General features: G+C 46.1%; 1 protein-coding gene across 1 annotated transcript in view; it reads left to right on the plus strand.

Annotated features, from left to right (window-relative positions):
• The first annotated feature begins 1012 nt into the window (after positions 1–1012).
• GPR137B (G protein-coupled receptor 137B) overlaps positions 1013–25809 on the plus strand; it is a 42815-nt gene continuing 18018 nt past the window's right edge. The window contains exons 1-2 of the mRNA XM_065401140.1: positions 1013–1475; positions 19057–19106. Coding sequence (XP_065257212.1) covers positions 1107–1475; positions 19057–19106 — 419 coding nt within the window. The 5' untranslated portion in view covers positions 1013–1106. The remainder of the gene's footprint in view (positions 1476–19056; positions 19107–25809) is intronic.

Consider the following 25809-nt stretch of genomic DNA (forward strand, 5'->3'; position numbering starts at 1 on the left):
TCAGTTTCACTTCCCAAGACTCATCCACATATGACAAACATTCACAACATAAGAAATGCCCACAAAGGAAAGTGTTATTTTATAAAACTAATCCCAATGTCATGGCTGCATATTTACCAATAAGCATCTCCAATCAATTATTGTCCCAGAGATGGCCAAGGTAGAAAATATTTGAGTAGGGAAATCCTGTGCAATGACACTTATGCTCTAGCACATTTTGTCATTTAATGTTTTTCTTTTGTTCCTGTTAAGAGGCAGACACAATACATTTAGGTTGATGCCTTAGCAGGGTTGCCAATTTTGGTCGGCCATATTCCCAGGGGTTTCATCACATGACATTAATCTTTAATTAAAGGTTAATCTTTAATTCCGGGAGACTCCACGACAATCCTGGAGGGTTGGCAACACTAGGTCTTGTGTGTTTTTGCACCCCTTCCACTGAAACATCTGATATTGGCCACTAACAGAGAGAGAGGCTATTGGATGAGATGACCATTCAGTTTGCAGTGTGAATTGTATATTCCCTACCAAGCACTGCAGGATTCTGTAATAAAGATCCAGAGCACTACAGCTTACTGAGGTGTTTTGAATAAAGGTTCCTAAAAGTCTTCTTAGTTAAACACTAGCAAATAAGTTGCTTGTTAAAAAAAAAACAAAAAACAAAAAACACACAGCATCTGACCTGGCTATCACTAGTAAAAACATCAAGTAGCTGCTTCCTACATAACACACCAGTGTTACTGACCTCATCTTAAATCAAGATTAGCATGTTTAGGAAGGGGTTTGGTTATAAATTGCACAGGGAGGAGATGGGTTTTTTTGTTTTCAGAAGGATGGGCAGGGGTTGTCCACAAACATCGGCAACGAGCACTGCAGCCTTCAGAATCGTTCCCTGCCAATTGCTGACACAGGCAGCCCTAATGAATCATTCTGAATTGTGATCATGTGCTACCAGCCGTCAGTGAGCTGCCAAAGAGGAAGTGCAGCTTGTTTTCTTTCTCTCATTTTCTTGGTTCCTATGCTGCTGTAGGAAGATGAAAGGAGGAGGAAGCAGGAGCAGAAGCAGCCAAACTTAACAAGCAACTCTTGACGATTTCTGATCTCAAATGGAGGCCTCTGAGTGGGACCCACTGAAAAATGACACCCTGCCACCGACCCTGACACCAGCTGTCCCGCCGTATGTGAAGCTGGGCCTGACCACTGTATATACAGTTTTTTATTCCCTCCTCTTTGTGTTCATCTACGTCCAGCTTTGGCTGGTCCTCCACTACAGGCACAAGAGGTTCAGTTACCAAACTGTCTTTCTGTTTCTGTGCCTATTTTGGGCCTCGCTTAGGACTGTGCTCTTTTCATTTTACTTCAAAGATTTTGTCACAGCAAACTCTCTCAGACCTTTCATCTTCTGGCTTCTCTATTGCTTCCCAGTTTGCCTCCAGTTTTTCACACTGACACTGATGAATCTTTACTTCACTCAGGTAAGGAATGGACATTTCTGTGCCTGGGTTGATTAAGTACTACAGAATTGTAAAGCTTTGCTTTTTTAAAGGTTTGTAAGAGAGATGTGATTTCCCAGGCAGGGAAAGAAGTACATTTAATGTACTTAATTTGGAACTTTGTGTTTTGGAAGGCAAGTGACAACTGCTACAATGAAGCAGCCACCCTGGGGAGAAGCAGTAAATAAATCTGTTGCTGAGTTAAAGGTGACATTTAACCTAAAGTTGAACAAATTGTACTGGAAACCTTGGGATTATTTTACAGTGGCTGTCTAAAGTGCAGTTCTGCTCAAAGGGACACTGTAAAACCTCCTGGCTCAGCTGTTCTGTGTGCATTCAGAATCATATTGCATGGCTTTACTGACAAAAAATGAGATCTTGTTGTTTACTCCTGATGGTTCTGCAATGCCAGTATGAGTCATTGAGCTGGACTCTATTTTTCTGTGTGTATCAGTAACAGAATTGTTAACTAGATTCCTATTGCAGGCCCAAATTATTATTCTTATTTGTATTACAGTAGCATCTGGGGGGAGGCCCCAACTGAGACAAGGGCTCCACTGCGCTAGGTGCTGCACAAACACACAGTAAGAGATAGCCTCTGCCTCAAAGAGTTTATAATCTAAATAGACAAGATGGAATTGAGGGAAGAAAGAATTATCCCTGTTTTACAAATGGAGAACTGAGACAAAGAAAGGTCAAACAAGAAACTGGGATTTGAGACTAGAACTCCTGAGTCCTACTGCCTTAATCACAAAGCCAAACTTCCTCTGAATTCTGCCCTTAGATTACCTGTATCAGTAATGGGTCACCTTTCTAGCATAGCTGGACCTTATGGGTGAGCGTGCAGATCAGTCTCCCTGCTTGAACACTCCACGGAGACTACCTTCTAGAGTGCAGGTTGTAATAAAGAGTTTGTGATGTGGACTACCTATCCATTAGGTCCTAGACTGGACTGATTTTTTGCACACACCTTCTAAGTGGTTCCCAGAGATAACAACTACTGTAGGTCTGCAAATTACAAATCATCTTACTGAAGAAAAGCGACTGGCTTCTGAAACCGAGCGCCACCAAATAAGAACTATAGAACCACATGTGGTAAGGGTGAGAGCGGATAGTGACCCAGGCTTGCTATTATAAGATGGTGATTCCCTGGCTATTGTGTAATGAATTTGGTGGTGGTCCAGTTTCCAAGAGACAAGTGTCCAATATCACACAAAAGCCATCGGTCACCATAGTTGGCACTAAATGGCACCCTTGGGCCAAATTCACACACACATGCAACTCCCATTGAAGTCTTCTGAAGGGAGAATTTAGTTTCTTGGCTCCCAGTCAAGAAGCTAAGGATTAAGTGAGCATGGAGAATGCAGTGGGGGGCTTAGTAGTATAGGTAATTGATTCCTTTCATCTCAAGGAAAATCCAAAAGAGAGAGCAAGCGAGAGTTTATATCTATGTACTCACATTTTCATTTTACTTGGATTATAACATTGCTGCCTGGTAGCACTTTGAAGCTATGTAATGAGTATGGTCAAGTGCAGTGGTTCTCAACCTGCGGCCCAATCAGCACACAGCTGCAGCCCATGTGACATCCTCAGGGCCATACAAGTAGTATATATATTGTGTAGATGCAGCCCACGTAATACATGGGGAGCTGCATAAGGGGCCCACAATGGTAAATAGATTGAGATCCACTAGACCAGGGGTTCTCAAACTGTGGGTCTGGACCCCAAAGTGGGTTGTGAGGCTGGTGTTGGCCCTGGACCCCAGCAAGTCTGAAGCAAAAGCCCCATCTCCCAGGGCTAAGGTTACAGGCCCCCGGCCCAGGGCAGAAGCCCTTGGGCTTCAGCTTTGCCCCCCCCCCCCGGAGCCGCAGGGCTCGGGCAGACTCGGTCTTCCCTCCTGGTGTCATGTAGTAATTTTTGTTGTCAGAAGGGGGTCACGGTGCAATGAAGTTTGAGAACCACTGCGTTACACTGTAGTGCTTAAAGGAGGGCACAAAGTTAAGGCTCCTGGGTTCTAATCTTGACATCAATTGTGCTGTGTCACCATGAGCAAGTCACAAGCTCACTAAGCCTTACTTTGCCCCTCTGTAAAAGGAGTATAATACTGACCTGGTGTTGTGAGGCTTTTAAAATTATACTTGCAAAGGACTTTACAAGTAATGACTGAAAGGTGCTAGAGACAAGCAAATTATTACTGTATTTATTGCTGTTTGCTTCTGTGCTAGTTAATCCCATGGAAAGTCCCACTTGTAATAAGGCTCCACCCAGCTAAAACAAGAAGTTGAGATTAGAAACACAAGCACAGCCATTGTGGGAATATAACCTAATACATGGAACAAATTTATACATTTTTAGTTCACTTTTATTAGTTCTTTGCTTCCAACCAGTAGGGAGATGGTTTGTCTTATAATTAAACATGTTGAGATTGTCTTTTTTATGTACACCTACATTTCCACAGCAGACAAGCAAGAACTAGTGTGAAAGGGTGGGGAGAGAGAATTTGTTTTCAATAATCGCTTTAACTTCACAAACCTGTTCAGAGGCAACTTTCACCCCTCGCAAAAGTAGACTGCAGCTCACTGTGCCTCACTGCATGAAAGCCAACTGTTATTTAGTGAGAAGAAAAGAAGGTAGCTAGCAGAAGCAATAAAGATGTGAAGCTTGGAGTGAGAGAGACAAGGTAGGTGAGGTAATGCCTTTTGTTGGACCAGCTTCTGTTGGTCAGAGAGTCAAGCTTACACTGAGCTCTTCTTCAGGAGTAAGGACCCTTTATAAATAAGGCCTCAACTGTGCCTTAGATAAAATGAGACATAGTGGCACCAGCACAGCAGGGGTTTTCCTGAGTTTTGAGAGTCACCTGCAGCAATAAAAAACTCCAAAGGAATTGTAATGCAGTGGGGGAGGTTGTTAAACCTGCTGGACCAGTGAGAAAAGCAGTTACAGATAATCAAGGTTTTGACTGACACTGACTGGTATCCTTGGGGTTGAGTGCTGGCTGCCACTTGGGAGTACACAGACTTTTATTGTGCAGGGCTTTTGATGCCCTAGATATGGCATAGTAGTAAAAGGGTGCTAGAAAAAAGCATATGTAATAGCAACGATCACTTCTCTTCCAAAACTAACTGCTGCGGGAAGTGCACATGTTTCCAGTAAGGAAGACAAAGATCCTGCTTCTGTGTCCATTCATTGGTCTTCTAAAGATAGGAAATAATATAACCCACTCCTTAAGAGTAAAGCTTCCTCTGCTTGGAAGCTATGAAACTACGTGTCAGGTTAATGTAAGAACAAAACAAACAGCAGAGATATTACTTTTGTAAAACAATAGCAGGATGCCTGCAAATAATTACACAATATGAGCTAGAGCAGCTGCTGCATCAGGTAACACGTGGATTGGTAATATGCATTCCTGCCTCCAAGGGGTGTCTGCAAAACCTGCAGTTCTGCCTGTCTGACATCTGCCCATCCCCAACCCCACAGGTTTATTTTAGCTGTTCAAAAACAATATATTTCCTACTTTAATTGAATTGAGATGGGTTGGCCTGGAATTCAAGAACTTTCTTATTTGCAGCCTCCCAGGTCGGGGTCCATTTCTCCTCTCTCTCTCTGATCTACATTCGTTGTCACTGACAAGGTTGACCCAATAAAAGTCTTGAGGTTTTGGAGGCAGTCACAAGAGCCTAAGAAATCCTTCAAAGTCTGAATTTAGAGACATGGACTATGGGTCAGATGAGATGCTAAAAAAATCCCCGCCCCCTTGGGAGGAATTCAGGGGTAGGGTGGCATGTTTCATTTTGTTTTGTTATGTTTCAGAGTTTAAATGTAGTACTTGCAGCACAGAAGTTTTGGGTGGGGGACATAGGTTAGGGTGCAGAGAGGTTGGGTGGAGAGGATGATGTCAAGCAGACCTAGAGAGATGCTGGAAATCCCAAACCTCCCCCCACTCCCAGGACACATACAAAAAGCTGGTTGGCAGATCATAAGTTTAAACCATCAGGATCGGTAGGGTTACCATATTTCAATACTGCAAAAAGAGAACACTCCATGGGGCCCTGGCCCCGCCCCAACTCCACCCCTGGCCCCGCCCCAACTCCGCCCCTTACCCAAAGTCCCCACCCCAACTCCGCCCCCTCCCCTGAGCACCCCGCATTCCCCCTCCTTCCTCCTGCCCCCCGGCTGCTGCTGCGCTGGGAAGTTGCTTCGGCCCCCGCTGCGGTGGAGAACGGCGGGAGCCGGGAAAGTTGGAGCCCGGGGAGGAGGCAGTCCCCTTACCATGCCTCCCTATTTTCCCGGACATGTCCGGCTTTTTGGAAATTCCTCCCGGACGGGGATTTGAGGACCAAAAAGCCCGACATGTCCGGGAAAATCTGGACGTATGGTAACCCTACCCCAGAGCTGCCTCCCGCCCGCCGGACCCCCCCAGGCCTCACCCCAGAGCTGCCTCCCGCCCGCCCGAACCCCCAGGCCTCACCTCAGAGCCGCTTCCTCCCGCCCGCCAGACCCCGCCCCCCAGGCCTCACCCCAGAGCCGCCTCCTGCCCGCCTGCCGGACCCCCCAGGCCTCACCCCAGAGCCGCCTTCCACCCGCCCGCCGGACCCCCCCAGGCCTCACCGCAGAGCCACCCGCTCTCCACAGGGCCCATCCTTAGCCTTCTCCTGCCTCAGTGCCCCCTCTCCTGAGAGCCTGCCCTCCGCAGCCCCCCCACTCTCCACAGCCCCTGCCTCAGAGCCCCCCACCCCCTCCCATAGCCCCCCCCACCTTCCATAGCGCCCCCCACCTTCCACAGCACCCCCCACCTCAGTCCTCCCCTTCACAACCCCTACCTTTCATTTCCCCTCCTCCTCCCATAGCCCACCCTCTCCACAGCCCCTCACTCTCCACAGCCCCTGCCTCAGAGACCCCCACACCCTCCCATAGCCCCCTACCCTCAGAATCCCCCCACTCTTCACCTCCCTCAGGGGAGCCTCCACCCCGCTCCCAGCCGGACCCGGCGAGGCTGCGGCAGCTCAGGCTGAGGGAGGCGCTGCAGCGTGGGCCCTTCCCGGGTGGGGGAGCTCGGGCTCCCGGGAGCTGCTGCGGTGCGCTGAGAAACTTTCCCCTGCGCCGGGACCCACCCCCGGGCAGCAGCTCCGCCGGGGGGGAGGCAGCCTCGGCTGCACAGACTGCTGGCGGGGGGGCTCCTTGCACGGCTGGGACGGAGGGGGGAGACTGAGGCTCTGTCAGAGCCGCGGGGGATACTCGGAGGAGGGAGAAGCGGCCGCGGGTCCCCCGCACCAGCAGCTGGCTGCAGAGATGCCACCGCTCCTAGCCCTTGGGCGCAGGGTTGCAGCAGCACGGGGAGGGTTGCAATCCGCAGGCTGAGCGAGCTGACACCCCAAGAGGAGAGGGGGCAGTGGGTAGGGTTATCATACGTCCGTATTTTCCGGACGTTTTTATATATTTAAAAATTCCTCCCGGATGGCAATTAACAACTAAAAAGCCGGACATGTCTGGGGAAATACGAACGTATGGTAACCCTAAGGGTCGGAAACTTCCCAAGCATTGCAGATGACTTGAAGGAGGCTCTGTGGTGAGGTGGAGGGAGGTTCCATCCCCAGGGGAGGATGGCTAGATAGATCCAGTCCTACCAACTCCTCATTTCCCCTCTCCTCTTGGTATCCTGACTGGGGAGGTTTCCCTGCCTCACACAGCCGCCATTGCCCACCAAGAAGCAGGGTTCAGGCAACTGAGGGCAGGGAAAATCCAGTACAAGGCTTTAAGTGACAACCTAAATGGAATTTTAATTAATGTGTATGTTATCTCTGAGGGGAAAACAAGGGAAGTTGTTATCTAATTATTTTATATAGAATTTTACAATGTAATCTAGCCAGTAAGGGACAGAAAGTTCTTTTCATTAATAAAAAGAGGCAGTAGAAATCAATACACAATTGTTAAAAAGTTTTATCCAGCACTTATTCATTTAGAGAGCACTTTAAATGTAACCAGTGCTTCCCAGGAGTAACACTACAGGTGGTAAAACGTAAGACAATAGTCCTGACATACAACATTACACTCTATGCGGTGGCTACATTAGAAAATTTAATACCTGCACAGGTGCTAAGTTCTGGTATAAACAGGGCTCAGGTGTTTTTACTGAGCAAATGTTCATGACTTGATGGTAAATAGCCCTAGCCGCACTAGCACCTATGCCATTGCTACCAGCATTGGTGGTGGCTGCTGTATTACAAATACTGTGGGACAAGGTAAGAGTCAATGAGGCAGAGGTATAGGCAGGAGTGGGTGTTGCCAAGTGCTTTCAAGGTGTGAGGACAAACTCGCATGGAACATGGAGGAAGAGGAGGAAGTGCAAAGATGGGCAAAAGACACTCGACTTCACAGGTCCCTGAAATGAGAACTGATAACCAAGGGTGAACTTCAGGCCTGTGGAAAAGCCTAGCCCAAGGCCTATGGAGTGCTTAAGTCCTACTCTAGCCCTCAGAGTGAGGTGTGGTCTTGGATCCAGCTCAGTAAAAAGGAGTTGGGTCACCTCACACTGTGGCTCTAATCAGCTTGTTTCAAATAACCTGATTTTCAATGTTAAAACTGGATAGAAAATTTCCCCACTGTAGACAAGCTCTAGGAATGAGATTATTTTCTGCATCAACTTGCAACCCCGGGGGGTAAGAGGTGGCTATAACCACTTTTGCATACTCCTGATTCTGGGATACTCCTGGTGCCAGAGAGACCTGTGGTGTAACGTAGACAACTCTTGCTGGGGCTGTCTAAGTTATGACAGTTTTTCCCTGGCTGCCTTTGGGCACAGAGATATCCAGAATCTCTGCACTGTGGTTCTACCTTTCCTGCCACAGCCCCACAACTGGCATGCCCCCTACACTGGGCTTTGCTTGGGGACTTCATCAGAGGAGAACCTGCTGCTGTTTTTCCCAGGTCCTGCAATAGGAGAATTCTCCCTGGCTGGATCTGGGGCTTTTAGAACCCCTTTACACCTCTCCAGCCAGTGGTTTCCCCAGGAATTGAAATGGGGGGGGGGGGAGGGGTGTTTGAATTTACAGGGTGGGTGTCAGGGCCGATGAGATATATAAAAAGAGATATGAATAAAGTAAATGTTTTGTTAGGATAATGCAAATTTAACATAAGGATAATGCAAGTTACACCAAAACACATAACAACAGGTCTAGATTTCTTTAAAAAAAAAAAAAAAAAAAGTATTTAATTTAAATTGACTTTTGAAAAGTAAGCCATCATGGGATAAGAGGGAAGTCCTCTCATGGATCAGTAACTGGTTAAAAGATGGAAAACAAAGGGTAGGAATAAATTATCAGTTTTCAGAATGGAGAGAGAGAAATAGTGGTATCCCTGAGGGGTTGGGACTGGGACCATTACTGTTCAACATAAATGATCTGGAAAAAATGGGTAAACAGTGAGTTGGCAACATTTGCAGATGATACAAAACTATTCAAGATAGTTAAGTCCCAGGCAGACTGTGAAGAGTTACAAAGGGATCTCACAAAACTGGGTAACAAAATGGCAGATGAAATTCAGTGTTGATAAATGCAAAGTAATGCACATTGGAAAACAATCTCAACTATACATACAAAATGATGGAGTCTGAATTAACTGTTAAATACTCAAGAAAGAGATCTTGGAGTCATTGTGGATAGTTCTCTGAAAACATCCACTCAATGTGAAGCGGCAGTCAAAAAAGCTAACAGAATGTTGGGAATCATTAAGAAAGGGATAGATAATAAGACAGAAAATATCATATTGCCTCTATATAAATCCATGGTACGTGCACACCTTGAATACTGTGTGCAGATCTGGTCACCCCATCCCAAAAAAAGATATATTGGAATTGGAAAAGGTACCGAGATGGGCAACTAAAATGATTAGGGGTATGAAACAGGAGGAGAAATTAAAATGACTGGGAATTTTCAGCTTAGAAAAGAGATGACTAAGGGGGGGGATATGATAGAGGTCTATAAAATCTTGACTGGTGTGAAGAAAGTGAATAAGGAAATGTTATTTAATCCTTCACATAACACAAGAACTAGCAGTCACCCAATGAAATTAATAGGCAGCAGGTTTTAAAAAAAACAAAATAAAGTACTTCTTCACACAACATAAAGTCAACCTGTGGAACTCTTTGCCAGGGGATGCTGTGAAGACCAAAACTATAACAGGATTAAAAAAAGAACTAGATAAATTCCTGGAGAATAGGTCCCATCAGTGGCTATTAGCCAGGATGGAGAGGGATGCAACACCATGCTCTGAGTGTCCCTAGCCTGTTTGCCAGAAGCTGGGAATGGGCAACAGTAGGGTTACCATTCGTCCGGATTCCCCCGGACATGTCCGGATTTTTAAGCTAAAAATAGCGTCCGGGGGGAATTTGTAAATGTCCGGACTTCTCCCCCCCCCCATGCAGAGCGCGCGTGGCTAACAGGGCAGCCGGCCGGATGGTGCCACTTACATGAGGCTCCGACAGCCAGCGAGAGCCCCTCCTCCCCCCTGCAGCAGAGATCGCTCCCTCCCTCCCTGCATTCGCAGATCGCCTCCGGCAGTCTGGAGCTCCTCCCCCGCTCCTCCTCCCCTGCCAGCCAGCCTGCCAGGACAAGCGTGCCGAGACGAACGGCTCAGGCCGTTCCTGAGCAAGTTCACAGAGACATTAGGCGAAGGCCAACAACAAGGGGGCCGGGGGTCGGAGAAGGGGCAGGGAGGTTTTGGATGGGGCAGTCAAGAGACGGGGGGGGGGGGGGGGGATGGATAAGGTTTTGGGCAGTCAGGGTACAGGTAGGGGGTAGGGTCCTGGGGGCAGTTAGGGGGGGTGTCTTAGGAGGGGGCAGTTAGGGGATAAGGAACAGGGAGGTTTAGGTAGGGGGTGGGGTTCTGGAGGGCAGTTAGGAGCAGGGGTCCCAGGAGGGGGCAGTCAGGGGACAAGGAGCGAGGGGGGGGTTGGGAGTTCTGGGGGGGGCTGTCAGGGGGCAGGAGTGGGGAGAGGGATCAGAGCAGTCAGTGGGACAGGGAGCAGAGGGGTTTAGATGGGTCGGGAGTTCTGGGGGGGCTGTCAGGGGGTGGGGAGTGGTTGGATGGGGTGTGGGAGTCCCAGGGGTCTGTCTGGGGGTGGGGGTGTGGATAAGGGTTGGAGCAGTCAGGGTACAGGTAGGGGGTAGGGTCCTAGGGGGCCAGTTAGGATGGGGGGAGGGTCTCAGGAGGGGGCAGTTAGGGGACAAGAGACAGGGAGGCTTAGGTAGGGGGTGGAGTCCTGGGGGGCAGTTAGGGGCAGGGGTCCCAGGAGGGGGCAGTCAGGGGACAAGGAGCGGGGGGGAGGGTTGGGGGTTCTGAGGGGGGCAGGAAGTGGGAGGGGCAGGGGCAGGGCTAGGGCAGGACGGGGGCGGGGCTCCTCCCATCCTCTTTTTTGCTTGCTGAAATATGGTAACCCTAGGCAACAGGGGATGGATCACTTGATGATTACCTGTTCTGTTCATTCCCTCTGAAGCACCTGGCCTTGACCACTGTCGGAAGACAGTATACTGGGCTATATGGACCATTGGTCTGACCCAGTATGACCATTCTTATGTAAACATTAATTATAATAATAAAAATGCTTAGTACAGAAACTCCCCAACATAATGACCTCTCAAGATAGCAACGATGTGAGATAACAACCTTGGCAAATAATGCATTTAAAAAAATCTTGGCCTACTAGGAAACATATTTATATAAATTTCCATTCCCAGTCACAAATCTAGCATTCTGGAGCAAAGTCACTAAAATATAGTCCAACAAACAAATGTTTATTTAACGTGCCCCTCACTTTTCCTTCCACCGCACCCCACTCACCGGTGTTGTCCTTGGTCAGTGGAGACTCAGAATTCAGAGGTGCTTTCACGTGAGTACACCTCCCAGGTGGGGGGGCAAGAAGGCACCTTGCTCGTTCCTCCAGCTGCTCACTGTTCGCTCTGGCCACTGCTGTTCGTTGTGCCACTGTTCACTCCACCACTCTGTTGCCAATGCCAAAGTCACCTTCTGCTGCCACCTGCCACTGTGACCTCTGCAAGTTGGTCTCTTGAGGTTCCACCCAGCTCTCAGTGATTTCAGCTGAGTTCTCAGTGGGAGAACCTCACTGCTAGTGCAGTCTGGGCCATCTCTTCCACAGAAACTCTGTCCCCACAGCAGGACTAAGCACTTAGACCTGATTATCAGTGATTTCAGCTGCAGTGGTCACTTAACAGAACAAAAGACTATCTATGGAGCCTAATCAGCTCTGTTTTTAAACAGTGGAGAGGGACCTGTCCCCACCCTCTCTCTTGATGCCCTCAATCAGCACAGGCTAAGTACAGTTCTACTGCCCTTTACTCATACAATAAGAACAACAACATTTCTCCCCCCCCCCCCCACATTCAAGTGATTTGTAACCCAACCCCAGCCAATATCTATCACTTGCGCAACATAGCTCTGTTTGCTGGATACCTAGGTAGATTAGGTGTGAATGTAAATACAATCTGGTCCTGAAGCCTTTCCCCCCCAGCTCATCACTAGCTGTCAGGGAGAGCTCATTTAGACTTTGCTTACAAATCATCATTTGAAATTATTAGGTTGGCCAACATCACCAAAATGAATGCACTGACATTGTCATAAAAAACAACAGCTGATTAAGGAAGCTAGTCTATGTTCATACTTTTCAAATCTATTATACTTTTTCAGATACATGTATTTTATCATACACTGTATATGCTTTTAAAGTGTGTATTAATGTTTCAATTTCAATTCAAATTTCCAAACAGTCACTAAATTGGCATGTAACTAGTTCACAAAACTGGGGGGGGGGGGGGTGTTGGGGAAATTCAGGGGGGGGTGTAGGGAAATCACTGTCTCCAGCTCTTACACTGGGGTAAAGGGGCCAGAGCAGGGAGAGATTCTCATCCTAGATCTTCAGTCTTTCAGGAAAAAAAACCAAGGAAACAAGGCAGGATATTTATAATGTAAAGAACAATCAGTAGGAAAAAATCTTTTAAGAAAAAAAATCAACTTTTTTACACATGAGAAAAGCAGCAATGAAGAGCACAAGCAGAGTTTTCCTTTTTGCCATTCTCCTAGCTTCTTGGGGATGGTCTGAAGAATTTTTTTAAAAGGGTCTCTTTTCTACTTGTTTTCCAGTCTGTTCTAGCCTGGCTTTCCCCATTCTGCTGAAAGACCTTGGATGACTCAGATGTTGACTAGGAGCTTTCTTAGTTCTTCATGGAAGGGGAGGGGCTGTTGAAGCTTTAACAAGCTGACCTTTTCTTCCAACTGCTTGTAGGGTGTTTGAGTTAAACAAGTGTTAAAAACAAAAAGGTGCATCACCACTGGGAAAATCTGTAAGGGCCAGATTCTGATACTCCCACCCACACTGAAGAGTACCTTACTCTGTGACGAGCTGCATTAATTTCAAGGGGGCTACTCATGTGAGTAAGCATTGCAGAATCAGACCCTCTGTTTTTCTGCTTTGGTGACATGGTGGTAAGAATGCCTATGCCCTTACACTACATCTTCTATTATTACTGGCAGCCCGTGAGCTGCACTAATGCAGAGGAATATTTACACATTTCCCTAGCATAGTTTTAAACAGTTTGAATAAAAATCACTTATCTCTGATAAAATTCAGATGCAGCTCCACTAAAATGTACAGTGAATCCAGCACAAGCCCCTTTAGCACTCTTTCATCTATACTTACTGCCCTGCAGCATCTACTCTTGGTAAATTCTGCAACCAGTTTTTTGTAGGGTAACCAAAGCTAATTAGGACAATCTACAACTCTGTAACAGCTCTTTACATCAGCTCTTAACACTTATGTTGAGTACTACTTTGCTCATGAAAATAGTCCTATTGAAATTAATGGTAATACTTGTGTAAGTGCTACTCCATGTGAGTAAGGGTTGCAGAATCGGCCCCTTAGTTAGATGTCACTTGCCTGATCTCTGCAAGGTCATGATCCTACATGTTCTCCAGTCATCCAGAGCATTGTCTTCCAGGATAAATGGGATAAACAAAAGCTGAATTTCTAGTGCAAAAAGCATGCAAGAAAACAATTTAACCTCTGACTCCCCACAAAAAACCTGTTGGGCCTTGTTTATACATCACAGAGAGGCAAAACCGGGCATAAGCTTTTTGCTTATCTCCTTTAAGCAGCAAGTATCATGTTTTAAAAGCAAATCACCTACACTAAAACATGCAACATAATTAAAGGGGTTTTTTTGTTTTTTTTTTTAAAGTGGTGAGCAGGTTCCTTTTCAGTCCATGGCAAGGAAGCTGAGTTTAAATTCCCCCTTACAAATTGGGTTTACTTAGAAAACATTTTAACCTGTGAAATACTAATGATGCTTCCATACCATTTTTGATAATCATGAATCTTTTCAAAGTGTGTGGGATATTTGTTTTTTAAATAATGTTATTTGAAAGAGGCTAGCTGGATAAGAAAGTGAAACAGACCACAGTCAAAGGGAAGATTATGGCAGGTGGGCACTTCAGTCAGGGTATGTCCTCACTGTCAGAATATATATATATATATATATTAAGATAACTAACATGCATTAGCTATTCTGCTGTAAAATCCTAGTGGCGACACGGCACAAGAAGTTTTTACTGAGGTGTAGCTTGGTGAGTTCAATCCTATGCCCCTCCGCCAGAGCTGCCCACTCCTAGCTACATCATGATAAAAATCCCAGTTCCTTGCCTAGGTTTTGTTGTAATAATTGGGCCTACCAACTCACCCCATGTTTGAGCCTAACTGTGGGAAAGTGGACAAATGTTTATAAAGTATCCCAATAACCTAGAACAGTAAATGCTTCTGGGAAAAGGTAAAGACAGACTAAATTAGTCCAAACAGAGAGGCCTATTGATATAACTCAAGGCCTGTGTTAAGATCATGCCTGATAAACAAAAGAAGTAAGAAAAGGCTTTTTGGTGAAAATTAAAAGAAGCAGCAGCTGTCTGCCAACAACCGCTACAATGAAATTTACTATCATGACTGCCACCCTCACCATCTCCTGGGACCCTGGGATCTACCGTAACACTGTTGGGCCTTTGTCATCCTGATCCCAAGAGACGTCCTGACCAGTCCGGGCCAAGAGAGGGGCCCAGATAACACTGCCACCTCCACTGCCTGCAGCTACATTCCAGACATCACTTCAGATGTGAGATTTTGACACACCCACTCACTCTTGTGTATCCTTTTATAGACTCATAGACTCATAGACTTTAAGGTCAGAAGGGACCATTATGATCATCTAGTCTGACCTCCCGCATGATGCAGGCCACAAAAGCTGACCCACCCACTCCTGGAATAATTCTCTCCCTTGACTCAGCTGTTGAAGTCCCCAAATCATTATTTCTCACCCACCTTATTTCTTTTTCCTATCCTACTCTTTTTTCCTTCTGTCTAATGAAAGTCTGGCTTAGCTGGCCAAGATTGTATATTTTCCAATGCTGCTGAAAGCTTCTGACCAGAAAAAGGCAGTTAAAAGCAATGATCTACAGCCTGATACTGGCACAAGTTTGCCAGGTCTCTGGGTGGCTAATAAGACTCTGAGCCATGCCTGTGCTTTTCCAGCAGTGAGGCTGCAAGTGAAAGTCAACACCAGAGACAGAAGCTGCATTTTAAAAAAATGAATCTTTGCTGTTCTTTTCTCTTCCCTCTTGTGTATGTGTTGGTCTTGTTTTATCCTCTAGGAAATGTGATCAGACCTTAACAGCAACAACAGCTTCAGCTCAGCTCAGCTCTTAGTAATGTGCAGGAATAATTGATGGCTTTGAGGCAATGGGATTCCCTCACTGCGGCGGGGCGATAGATGGAACACATATCTGAATTTTGGCCCTCGACCATCTTACAATGGAGTATATCAACCGAAAGGGCTACTTCTCTTGCAGGCACTGGTGGATCCTCAGGGCCATTTCACTGACATCAGTGCCGGAGTGCTCAGGAAAGGTGCATGATGCACGCATCTTTAGGAACACTGGAGTGTATAGAAAGCTGCACACTGGGACTTTCTTTCCAGACCAGAAGAATCCAATGGGGGATGTGCAAATGCCCATAGTGATCCTTGGAGCCCCCACCTATGCCTTGCTTCCATGGCTCATGAAGCCTGACTCTGGGAACCTAGACAGCAGCAAGGAGTGCTTCAGCAACAGGCTCAGCAGGTACTGAATGACCATTGAAAGTGCCTTTGGCCAAATAAAAGGTTGCTGGCACTGTCTTTTTTGCTGGTTAGACCTCAATGAGGAAAATATTCCGATGGTCATTGGGGCCTGCTGTACTCTCTCTACATAATATTTGCAAAGTGAAGGGGGGAAAGTTTCCCCAGGGATGGACTGCAGAGGCTGATCGACTGGTTTCTGTTTTAGAGGAGCCAGATACAAGGACAATTAGGGTGTGCAGCAGGAGGCTATTCGAATCAGGGAGACTTTGAATGAGCATTTTACAATGATTCCCAGTGATGCATTCGGTCAGCCAATGATTATTTGCTGCCTTGCATTACCTCTGTAGTGCTTGCTTCCTGAGCGTTAATTGTAGTGAGCAAATATTCCTACCTATAACCACTGTGTTTCAGTGTTAGCACTGATCAATATGTGTATTTCAAAAATAAAGACTCATTTTATTTCAAAGATTTCACTTTAATAACAGGAAAAAACATAATTTTGGTCAAACGGGACATGACAATGAGGAACAGTCTCGCAGTTAGGGCTCTCACAGCTGTGTGTAACTCCAGTTTTCATTGGGAAACCAATCCCTAGGCATGGAGTGCATGGGGTACACGCAAGGAATGCAGTGGTGGAATTTGGGGAGGGCATGGAGCAGAGTTTTGTAGTGGTGCAGGGGGAGTTGTGCCCGGATGTGCTCAGATTGCAGGGTGAATGAGGGACTTCATCTCTGTCTAGCCCTCCAGGAGCTTTATCATCCTCTCCTGTTTCTAAGTTCTTTCCAGGCTATTCAAGCTGAGTTTTTCATTAATTGTCTCCCTCTGCTCTTGTTTCGCTATGTGCTGTATATATTGACTGCAGCACTTCATGAAACATATCCTCTTTGTTCACCGCCTCATCTGACAGAGGCACTACGCTGGTGTGGAGGAGGGGGTCCTCAAGGGCACATCTGCAGAAGCCAAAGAAACAGTGAATAGACACAGTATTGTGAGTGTGCTCAGAGCTGTGAATCACAAAAGTTATACACACTTCTTTCTCAGTGTTCCTAGGCTAGAACACAAGTCGGCCCAAGTCCCAAATATGGTGAGTTCGAGGTGGGGGGTGATATGGGGGAATGGGCAAGAAGGGACAAAGAGTGGCTCATGAAGGGGGTTACTACAAGCAGATAGGGAGATTATTTTGAATATTGGTACCCTTTTCCACAGGCTAGGGCACTCAAACCCGATATCTCACTCCTAAGGGTAACCCAGGATGCAAGTGTGCATCTCTTGCATGCCTGTGGGTTCAGACTGGCTCCATATGCAACTTGCCTGTGTGCCGCTCTAATCCTTGCAGAAATACTTTTTGGGCGGAGCAGCAAAGTTTCCTATAGTGGGGGGAGAAATAAGGCAGCTCTTCCAAGGAACCTTCGGCAGAGGATTGAAGAATACCTACAGGAAAGTTTCCTAGAGATCACTATGGAGGATTCCAGGGACAGCCCTGTGTACATTAACAAACTTTTCTGCCATGGACCCAGAGCATAGAGGGATAGGCTCTGTTGTTAATTTCTGTTCCTTATCCCTCCTCTATTATATAACAAAGTACGTGAGAGCTCAATCTCTTCTGACCGTGAAGTATCAAAGCAAAATGAGCATTTACTGGAGCTCCCCTTTCCTGCATCCTGCACGCCAGAGCTGGAGTGCTGGGACTGGCTAGACCCTCCAGAGTGGAAAAGAGGTCCTGACTCGCTGCGCTACCAGACAACTCTGCCATTTGCTCCACGTCATCTTCGAGCGCTACTTCCTCATCCACCACTTCATCATCGAGGTTGAGTCTGCTGGCTGCTGCCTCCAATCCCCGCTGAAGTATTCACAGAGCTCTTGGCAGTGGAGGTGGGGTCGCCACCGAGGATGGTGTGCAGCTACTTAGAGAAGTGGCATGTCTTCGGTGCCACACCAAAGCAATGGTTGGCCTCCCTTGCCTGCTGGTATGCCTGCCGGAGCTCCTTGATTTTAGCACAACACGGCTGCATGTCCCTTTTGTGCCCCTTCTGCATGCCACCAGCAATCAGCCCAGAGGTATCAAAATTCCTACGGCTGGAGTGAAGCTGTGACTACACAGCCTCCTCTCCCTATAGACTCAGCAGATCCAACAGCTCTGGTGTGCTCCACGCAAGAAAACGTCTGCTGCAGAAAGCCAGCCTGATCAGCTGGGCAGATGCTACGTGAACTGCGCATGCCGAGCAAACAGGAAGAGGAACTTTAAAAATGTCTGGGCCTTTAAATCGGGGAGAGGCGCATAGCTCAGTACCTTCAGGGAAGCAGAGTTCAAAGTGCTGACCAGAGTAGTCAGGATGGGCATTGTGGGATACCTCCTGGAGGCCAATTAGGGTGACAAAACCAAGTGGAGTGTCTACACTGATGCTGCATCGCTCTAACTATGTTGCAAAAAGCTTTACACCGCTTGTCGAGGTGGTTTTATTATGTGGGCATAGCAGGGGCGTTACCTCGGCAGGAGGAACATTTCAGTGTGTATACCTCCACTGTTTTGTCAAAGAAAGCTGACTTTTGTCAACAAAACTGTGTAGTGTAGACAAGGTCTTACTTAATACTTAACATTTCAAATGCTTTAACTGTTTTTCCTTCTGTTCTGTATCTTTAATAAAAGGTTTTAAAGATTTTAATGGTGTGTTTGTCATGGTAATAAGCAGGCTGAGGTCTCTGTATACCAAATGCTGAATAATGTTTAAAACTGTTTAATATTGGATAGTCTCAGGGTCATGTTAACACCTTTGACTCTTTGGGCTCATATATTCCATTACAACAGATTTTACAGCAAGTTAACTAATGCTCCGTAGCTATCTCTCTGTAAAAACACACCTTTTTTGGCAATTAAGATGTAACCGGAGAGAACTGAATAAACTTCAGTAGAATACACTTGGCCTGATTCGCATTTACAGGGCCCCTAAAGTGGATGCAAACATTTATACCCAATTTAAGGCCATGCTACACTGCCAGGTAAAGGTGTCAACAATGGCTGGTCTACACTAGAAAGTTGCACCAGTATAATTATGTTAGTTAGGGGGTATAATTATTTACCAATATAGTTATACCAGTATATGTCCTAGTGTGGATATAGTCATAGCAGTATAAAGATGCCTTCTCCTGATCTAGTTAGTTCCGATTCCTGAACCGGACTAAGTTATACCAGTGTATCTGCACTAGGGTGGTTTTGCCACTTGGTATAGTTTAAGTGGCAACATTTTCTAGTGCAGATAACCTGAAGGTGCAAAAAACATTTGATGAATCCTAATAACCTGTGACATGTAAGATGTTTTTTTTCCTCAGGATCATACTGTATTTGTTCATTTGTATTTACTTTGCGAATGATGCAATTTTCCCCCCTGTTATTGCAGGTGATTTTCAAAGCTAAGTCAAAGTACTCTCCAGAACTACTTAAATACCGGTAAGCACTATGCAAACATTTCTTGTGGTAAATATTTTAAAATGACAGGTTTGATGCCCACTTCTGCTAGTAATTTAGGAATGAGCTTAACTTTCCAACATTTAACACCTGAATTCTTTAAAGTATTTATTTATTTAGGAAGTTTTAACAAGTCTACAAATCCTTGCCATGTAAATATCAGAAACAAAACAATCATTACAACAGTTGGCTTTTGTTTACAGAGACACTAAACAAGACTATAATCATCAGATCTATCTATCCATCTGCATTTTTATACAATTCTACTCAATACTGTTAATCAGATGTGAGTAGAAAGCATTCAGAATGGATCAGTGTGGCTACTCACTGACAGGTTCATGTAGAAGCTTTTTATATTTGGGTTCAGCTGAATGCTCAGGGATAGTTAGGGGAAGGTTGTGTCAAGTGAGGAAAGAGAGCGTTCAATTATGTGTGTCTTGGTCAGAGCATAGGTTCTGACAACAGGTGTGTGTGTGTGTGTGCGGGGGGTGGCGCGTGTTTGAGTCAGTTACATGTTTTGGTAAGAGGAGGAAGAAAGTTGAGAGGACAAGGAGCCAGGGAGGATGGATTCAGTCTGGTGACTTAGTTGGGGGGCACTTGGATGGGTTTCCAGCAATGTAGAGAGGTAAGGTTGTAAAGGCTGAGGGTTTATGTTGAGAGATATGGCTGGTGTCTTGCTGGGGCAGGAGGGATTGTCCCGAATTATCAGGAGGTTCACTATAAGGTGCTGGTGGATGTCCAAGAAGCTGAGAGAGATATTAATTAATTAATTTCTATTGAGGCAGTAGCCAGAGGCCTCAATCAGGATTGCAGCCCATTGTTCTGACTGTTGTACAAGCAGAGTGAGAGAGGCAGCCTCTGTCCTGAAGAGTTTACAAACTAAAATGGCAACTCAGGCTGAGAAAATGGAATTACCTGGAATGCTAATCTCATAGACTATAAAGCCAGAAGGGATGACTGTATTTATACTTTGTATTAAAACAAGACAGTATTTTCTGACCAGTTATTTGCTTTGTTCGCATTCCCTACTATTCGGTAGTACATGGTGCTATACCAACCATTAAAGAAATAACATTTTTCCTGCCCTGGAAAGCTTACATTCACGTTTGGTATTGATACAACTCAATAGGTAATAATCCGGAACAGGAGTTTAAGAGCTGTTTGGTGGAATACTAATACAGTAATTGGAAGGTTTGGTGAGGAGACAGCTATACATGGATATTGGTTGAACAGTGTCTGAAACAGGTAGTTTTTGAGAAGACAATTGAATGAAGAAAGGGAGGATACTTGGCTGAGACCAGCTGGCACAGAAGGTACAAAGATGAGAACAGAGAGTGAACAAATGTGTAGCAAAGAGAGAGGCTGCACAAAGCCTGGTGATGAGAAGATGAAGGTAGAGAAGTGAACGAGGATAATGTTGCAGAGGGCTTTGAAGGTGAGGAACAGAAACTTTGAACTTCCTCCACAGCTACAGATATTTACAGTAATGCCTTTTTCTACGTAATTTAAGAAATGCATCAGTGTCAAACGGGTAGTTATTAGAGACTTTCCATTCTGAAGTACATAGTAGCTGTACTATATGTCTGAGGCTTAGTCTACAATACACAGTTTTGCCAATATAGTGATGTCAACTAGGAGTGTGGGGAAGAAAACTTCAACCCCTAGCTGACATAGCCATGCCGGTCCTAAGACTCCAGTGTAGATGCAACTAGGCCAACAGAAGTGTGCTTCTGCCGCCACTACTAATGTTGTTCGGGGAGGTGGCTTTAGCAGAAAGGCTCCTTCTGTCAGCATACGCTGCACCTACACTACGGAGCTCTGCCAGCATAGCTCTACCAGTTTAGTGATACGAGCAAACCATTTGTAGTGTTGACAAACCCTGAGTCATGCACACACTGTCCCAACACATAGCTTCATACATGCACTACGTTTTTTCCTATTACATTCAAAACATTTAGGCATGGTCTCCACACAGTTTTTGTACGTGTATAAATAACGATGGTGGTTAGGAATGTGAACTTTTTCTTTTTTTCTTACACAGGTATCACTAGATTGGTGTAATCCCTAGTGTGCCTTGTATTGGTATAGGTTATTCCCCTTCTGGTACAGAATAGCTGTACTGATATTAGTACATTTGTATCCGTTATAACTGCATCCACGCTAGGGAGGTTGTGCCAATTTATTTATAATGGGATAGTGAAAGAGGTACCACATTTGTGAGTAGACAAAGCTGTAGTAATATTGGAATCTGTACTAACTGGATTTGATTTGTCCTTATTTCTGAATATTGAATTCCTCATTTTATTTTTAATCTGTTTAAAAAAATTTCTGCTATAAAGATAAAGTAACCAGGATGTGATGATGTCACAACTGTATAAACAAGGCAGCTGTGAGAGGGTGTGTTCTCAGGCCCTGTATTTATATAGATCAAGAATAATACAATTTCAACATAGGAAAAAGATTAATAAAACCCACCTTCACAGAGCATACATGTAAAGAAAACTTCCCTCTGCTCTCTAATAGTATCAGACACTTTGGCAAAGGGGCTCATTGTTATGTTTGTAATAAAACTACCTAACGTTTTCCCCTGCTTTGGGGGTTTGTTACAAACAGAATGCTTAAGCCAAGCTCACCTTTCTGTGAGCTCAGGCTGTTATCAGCAGGCCTCAGGCAATTTATGATTTCTCATGGAAACCACATATGAAATTTGATAGTTTCACATGATTGAACAACCAGGCAAAATTGGTGGTTTCAGTCAAACTTTGCTTTGAGTTTTTTGGTACAAATGAACCCAAACGCTCAAAGCAAAACTCAAAGGATGTGCACAAATGGAAACTGAAACAACAGAAAGCATCTGCATGGACCCTCTCCGAGCAAACCCCCAAATGTTGCACAGCCCCAGTTATGTGCCAACCTCAAGATCAGGATTATGGACAATGGGGTGATACTTAAGGACTGAAAGTTACTATAAGGTAACTGGCAGCACCCTATGCATTCATAAATAATGTACTTGTCAGAGGGTGGCTGGCCCTTCTAAAGGGAGATAGTTCTCAGCTGTGATGCAGTTGATTTACCTCTCCAGGTGGAGAGAATGCACATGACTAAACCAGGCTTCTGGGGGAGTAGAAAAACAGAGGCTGTGGGTAGCTAAAGGAAGAGATTATAGAGTGAAGCTGCAAGGAAAGATAATGTTTCCTGCCGTGGTCCCTGAACTTGGGGCTGGGTAAGAACCAGCTAGAAGTTTGGTTTTCCTTTTGGGGAGAAGACAAAGAAGCCAGACCAGGCCTTGTGTCTTTTCCTGAGGTTTAGGGAAGAGGCAGTTCCTCAGGGAGGAGGGACTGTGCCCAGATTACAGCTGGGTTCAATGACCTTTTTTTGTTTATTTTGGAACTTTATGTTTTATAAAAGCTCCAACAAGAGCTATTACTGGACTTGTGAAAGCCTCTTTGTGAGTTTCTGAGGAACCAAGAGGGGGAAACTGAGGTAAGACACTGCACCATCATCCCTGGCCACAAGGGGGTCCAAGGGAAGCAGCTGAGCTGTTACAATACTGAGATCCTGCATCTGGAAATTCCCAAGGGAGATAAACAGTCATGTTGCCCATGAAATTTCTGTTCTATCTTGCCATTTGAATAGATGATATGCCATGGGACTCGGGGCTTGGACTGGACCAGTGTGCGGCAGTATGATGTGGCAGCACCTCTTCCAGACTGCCCTCTTGTTCACTGGCCTCTAAGCTTTCATTAACCAAAATTAAGTCTCTAGCTGCTATGGTTGCTGAGATACACTCAGTTCATGTTTTTGAGGATAAGTGATGCAGCGTGTCTGTTCACAGTTTTAGAACCTGATACAATACCTGTGAAATGTGTGACTTGCCCCAGTCTTTTCAATAGTTGCTAATTCAGAGGCCCCAGTGAGAACCCTTTAATTGTCAGACCTGTTCAGTCTGCTGAGGACTGAAATGCTTTGGTTTGACTAACGTTACTGGGCTCAGTACCGGGGTAACTGGGTGAAATTTAAAGATCTGTGGTGAACAGGAGGTCAATCTAAATGATCTACTGGTCCCTTCTGGTCTTAAACTCTATGAAATCATGAAACTATGAAAGGGGAGAGACGATCATATTATAAAGAGCTGTACAAACTGTGAGTTACAGCTCATCTTGACATCAGGATTGTATGAGTGGCAAGGAAGTACTAACACTTTTGGCTGCCCCCAATCCAGGATCCAAATGCAAGAAGACTGGTACAGCCCAGAGCACACCTCAGTCCCTCTAGTGGGGAACCAAGGTCAAAATGTCTAGCAGGGCATACAAGCATCACTGAAGCACAAGAAGCCTAGCACAGCACACAGGCATGGGAGTTTTCAGACCCCACTGCAAGGGAGCTGAGCCAAAGGAACTCAGAAAGCATGCATGATCACATTTGGAACATCTGCACAATCTATTGTGAATGGTGGCTCGGGGGCAGAATTTAAGAGCACCACCTTTGAGGGAAATAGTTTTTCTAATCTGAGATAGAAGAGCAGAGTACTTTGTGTTGGGGGCATGCATTGAGAAGTGGTAGGGGAAGGGAGTGAGAAGGGGAGGAGAAGGAACAGGTATGCACATCGCTTAAAGCCTTTTGTGACCTTGCTTACATTTTATTCATAAAGTTACAATCACTAGAACAGGGAGCATAATTCTTCAGACCAATTCATTTCTGTGAAAGATAAAAGTTGCAGGACTAACGTGCCCTTGACATTATTTTGTGGGGTATGAGGGAGATGTTTCAGAATGCTCACCCTAAAAACTTCTGCAGGCTGGAATTTGATCTATAAATAGCATTAATGAAAATACCCTATCCTTAAGGTTCACAGTGAGCACTATCTTCCTTCTGAGGGGTAATTTCCACCTCAGGCCATCCACGCTAACTGAAGAATGTAACTGGAAAAAATCAGATTGATTCATAAACATAAGTAGTGGCTTTAGGCTCTTTCAGTTCTCCCTGTTCCCTATAAAAAGGCTTTCAAGGGAGCACCCTTTCTTTTCCAATGACCAGCTCTGGCAAAAGGGAGCACTGACTCATTTTGAAATGAGCTAACAGTGCTTTAATTTTGTATCATGATCAAGGCTGCAGATTTGTCATGGCCTTTTCTATTAAAAAAAAAAAAAAATAAAAAAAAAAAATCACAGAGCAACCATGGTACATTCAGGAAATGTCACATCTTTAGGAGGAAGTGGTATGTAAAGTCACAGCTATGAACATTCAACTCCACGTCTTTAAATGCAGGATATGTAAATCCCGCCCTCCCCTCCTCCTCGCCCTGCCATGGGGCACTGAGCAGACACAGCAGCACCCTGGCACCACACCTCTAATCCTGGCCTGGGGTGGAGGTAGGGTGACCAGACAGCAAGTGTGAAAAATCAGAACGGGGGTGGGGGGTAATAGGAGCCTATATAAGAAAAAGACCCCAAAATCGAGACTGTCCCTATAAAATCGGGACATCTGGTCACCCTAGGTGGAGGGTGTTGGAGAGTGACTCCCGCCCCACACTCACTCTGCAATGGCAGCTCCTGTCCCATGGGGCTGGGCTTGCTTCTTGCTCCCTGCTCCGAGTGTTGAGGCCTGGTGCACAGGGTCACAGTGCTGCTCAGGTTTGGCCTACCTGCCCCTACCTCATGACAGGGTGGAGGTGGGAGGTGGGTGAGGCAAATGTGTTAAATTTGAGTAAATGGCACAGCAACCTCGTGCCAGGACACAATGCCGAGAGCGGGGGAGCCAGGCCCAGTCAGGTATTGCCACTGTGCAGTTATTGCGGGGCAGGCTAGCTTTTCAGCCCTGCCCAATTCCCAGTCCTCCCCTCTGCTCCATGCTGGTGACCCTTCTTAAAACTTACCTGAGATGCACTGCAGGGTCACAACCCACCATTTGGGAAATACAGCTTCATTAAATCACAGACACAGACGCAAAGAAAAGTCTCACAGACAAACAGAAATATTGTGGTATCTGTGACATTTCTAACACCATGACAAACCTGCAGCCCTACTCATGATTCATAACTTACACACTATTAACCTTTTGGGGCAATATTTTCCACTGCTGTATAGGTGAGTGAAACTATTCTTTACCTTCTGAATTTAGATTACTCAAAAGATAACCTGGGCATATCTCCCAACCCCAAGCCAAACCTCCAAGCAGACCCTATGGCAGAGGTGGATTTACAGTGAAACACAGGGTGCCCTGGCATGGGGGCCCCCCAACAACAGGGGGCCCCAGGGCCGGGCAGTTGCGGGGGCAGAAGCTTGGTCCTGCCGGCTCCTGGGGCTCCTGCTGCAGGCTCCGCCCCCACCAGCAGCCAAGCTCACCCCTCCACAGCCTCCTCCCCCACATGTCACATTTCCACCCCCTCCCACCCCATGCTTTCCCCGCCGCTGAACAGCTGTTTGCCAGCGTTCAGGTTGCTCCGGGAGTGAGGGGGAGGAGCGGGGCCGCAGTGCACTCGGGGGAGGAGGTGGGGGTGGGGCCTTGGGGAAGGGGGTGGAGCAGGGGCAGGGCAGAGCAGGGGTGGGGCCCCCACATTCTCCCTACACATACCTGCCCCCTGCCGTAAGCCGCTCAGGGCAGCGGGCTGGCAGCACCCCCACAACCCCAGCCCACCCCCCCATCTCCTTGCCCTGACTCCTGCATCCCCCTCACATCCCCGCCT

The sequence above is a fragment of the Emys orbicularis genome, chromosome 3 (assembly GCF_028017835.1).
Source record: "Emys orbicularis isolate rEmyOrb1 chromosome 3, rEmyOrb1.hap1, whole genome shotgun sequence".
Classification (NCBI taxonomy): domain Eukaryota; kingdom Metazoa; phylum Chordata; order Testudines; family Emydidae; genus Emys; species Emys orbicularis.